Source organism: Austrofundulus limnaeus, unplaced genomic scaffold (genome assembly GCF_001266775.1).
Source record: "Austrofundulus limnaeus strain Quisiro unplaced genomic scaffold, Austrofundulus_limnaeus-1.0 Scaffold479, whole genome shotgun sequence".
NCBI classification, from domain to species: domain Eukaryota; kingdom Metazoa; phylum Chordata; class Actinopteri; order Cyprinodontiformes; family Rivulidae; genus Austrofundulus; species Austrofundulus limnaeus.
This window is the reverse complement of record NW_013952881.1, coordinates 63,073-65,264: the sequence shown is the minus strand read 5'-3', so window position 1 is coordinate 65,264 and position 2,192 is coordinate 63,073. Positions and strand designations below refer to the sequence as shown.

General features: G+C 40.9%; 1 protein-coding gene across 1 annotated transcript in view; it reads right to left on the bottom strand.

Annotated features, from left to right (window-relative positions):
• Window positions 1–2,192, bottom strand: part of LOC106529951 (synaptic vesicle glycoprotein 2A) — a gene marked incomplete at its 5' end in the record, with an annotated part of 23,651 nt that overhangs the window by 13,213 nt on the left and 8,246 nt on the right. The window contains 3 exon segments of the mRNA XM_014025486.1: window positions 349–555; window positions 677–810; window positions 951–1,115. Coding sequence (XP_013880940.1) covers window positions 349–555; window positions 677–810; window positions 951–1,115 — 506 coding nt within the window.

Genomic DNA, 2,192 nt, shown 5'->3' with positions numbered 1-2,192 from the left:
GTTAAATATTTAGTTTGTTAACTAAATATTTAATTTGTAAGTTAAATATTTAGTTTATAAACTATGACATTTATAAATGTATGAATCATATGGTGAAAAACTGACTTTGATAAATAAATCAGTTATTTTTTTGTCTTATAAAAGGCTAAATAAAGCAAAAATATTGGTGGTAATTTTTGATTGTGTGACTTTACAAACAGCAAAAGGAAAAAAAATTATACAATTTTTTTCCTTTTGATTTTTTACCTGGATTACTGAGATGCATCAGGACATTTACAAACCCCATTTTTCAGGCACTAAATAAGAGTTAGTCTAGATTTTAAAGCACATCAACACGCCCCGTCTCACCTAGCATCCTCAGCCGTCCGATCTTGTCCATGAGGAGCGCAGACACAATGTTGCCTGGTAACACAGCCAGGGTGCCCAGGAAACTGACAAAGTAGACCATGTAGGCATTATTTTCATCACTGATGTCACTGAGCAGGCAGCCCTCTTTGTTGTGTAGGAAGGTGCTGTTGATGAGCTTACAGTTGATCAGTCGGTACTTAAAAAGATCTGAGAGAAGGAGTAGAACAAGGAGAAACATAAATCTGCTTCACAGGTCAAAATGAACCAAAGATTTTTTTATTCATGATGTCACAACAGGAACACAAAAAAGTGAGTTTGTGTTTCCTACCGGTGTTGTAGAAGAGGGTGGCGATGAAGGTGCAGTTCTTGAAGAAGGTGCTGCTGGAGGTAATATCCTCAAAATAACATTCCTCAAACAGTGAATCCTCAAACACCATCGATTTCATTTTCATGTTCATGAACCTGCAAATCAAAAAGACAAAGAGATTTAAATGAGTTGTTAAACATCAGGGCTCCATGAGGTTTAAAAAACAGCTTTAAAGTTCATTTATAAATCATAAAATCATGAAGCATTTCTGCTTTGTAAAGAAATTCAGACCCACTTGTCGTTGAAGTACTGGCCCTGACGGTGGACCTGGTTCTCCAGTGTGAAGTTAAAGGTGACGTGTTCCACTCTCTCCTTGACAAAAACCTTGGTGCGTGAGGCGTACTCCTGCTTCTGCAGGTACTTGATCATGTCCGGGAACCACACGGTCAGGCCGTAGTAGCTTCAAACAGAAGAAGACGAGGGTCAAAGACGTTGTTGTGGACAAGAAGAATTTTAATAGATCATTTAGGCGTTTATGGGGGCATTTCTATGAAGCCAGTAAGAGGACATATGGAAAATATGTCAATAAAATGATAAGGACTATTGCAAGATCCTGCAAAGGTTTCTCAGGATCTTGCAAAGATTTCTCAGGATCCTGCAAAGATTTCTCAGGATCCTGAAAAGGTTTCTCAGGATCCTGAAAAGGTTTCTAAGGATCCTGCAAAGGTTTCTCAGGATCCTGCAAAGGTTTCTAAGGATCCTGCAAAGGTTTCTAAGGATCCTGCAAAGGTTTCTCAGGATCCTGCAAAGGTTTCTCAGGATCCTGCAAAGGTTTCTCAGGATCCTGCAAAGGTCACTCAGGATCCCTCAAAGGTTTCTCAGGATCCCTCAAAGGTTTCTCAGGATCCTGCAAAGGTTTCTCGGGATCCTGCAAAGGTTTCTCAGGATCCTGCAAAGGTCTCTCAGGATCCCTCAAAGGTTTCTCAGGATCCCTCAAAGGTTTCTCATGATCCTGCAAAGGTCTCTCATGATCCTGCAAAGGTCTCTCATGATCCTGCAAAGGTTTCTCGGGATCCTACAAAGGTCTCTCATGATCCTGCAAAGGTCTCTCATGATCCTGAAAAGGTTTCTCAGATCCTGCAAAGGTCTCTCATGATCCTGCAAAGGTTTCTCAGGATCCCTCAAAGGTTTCTCAGGATCCTGCAAAGGTTTCTCAGGATCCTGAAAAGGTCTCTCAGGATCCTGTAAAGGTTTCTCAGGATCCTGAAAAGATTTCTCAGAATCCTGAAAAAGGTTTCTCGAGATCCTGAAAAGGTTTCTCAGGATCCTGCAAAGGTTCCTCAGGATCCCTCAAAGGTTTCTCATGATTTTGCAAAAGTTTCTCAGAGTCCTGCAAAAGTTTCTCAGGATCCTGAAAAGGTTTCTTGGGATCCTGAAAAGGTTTCTCAGGATCCTGGAAAGGTTTCTCAGGATCCTGAAAAGGTCTCTCAGGATCCTGAAAAGGTCTCTCAGGATCCTGTAAAGGTTTCTCAGGATC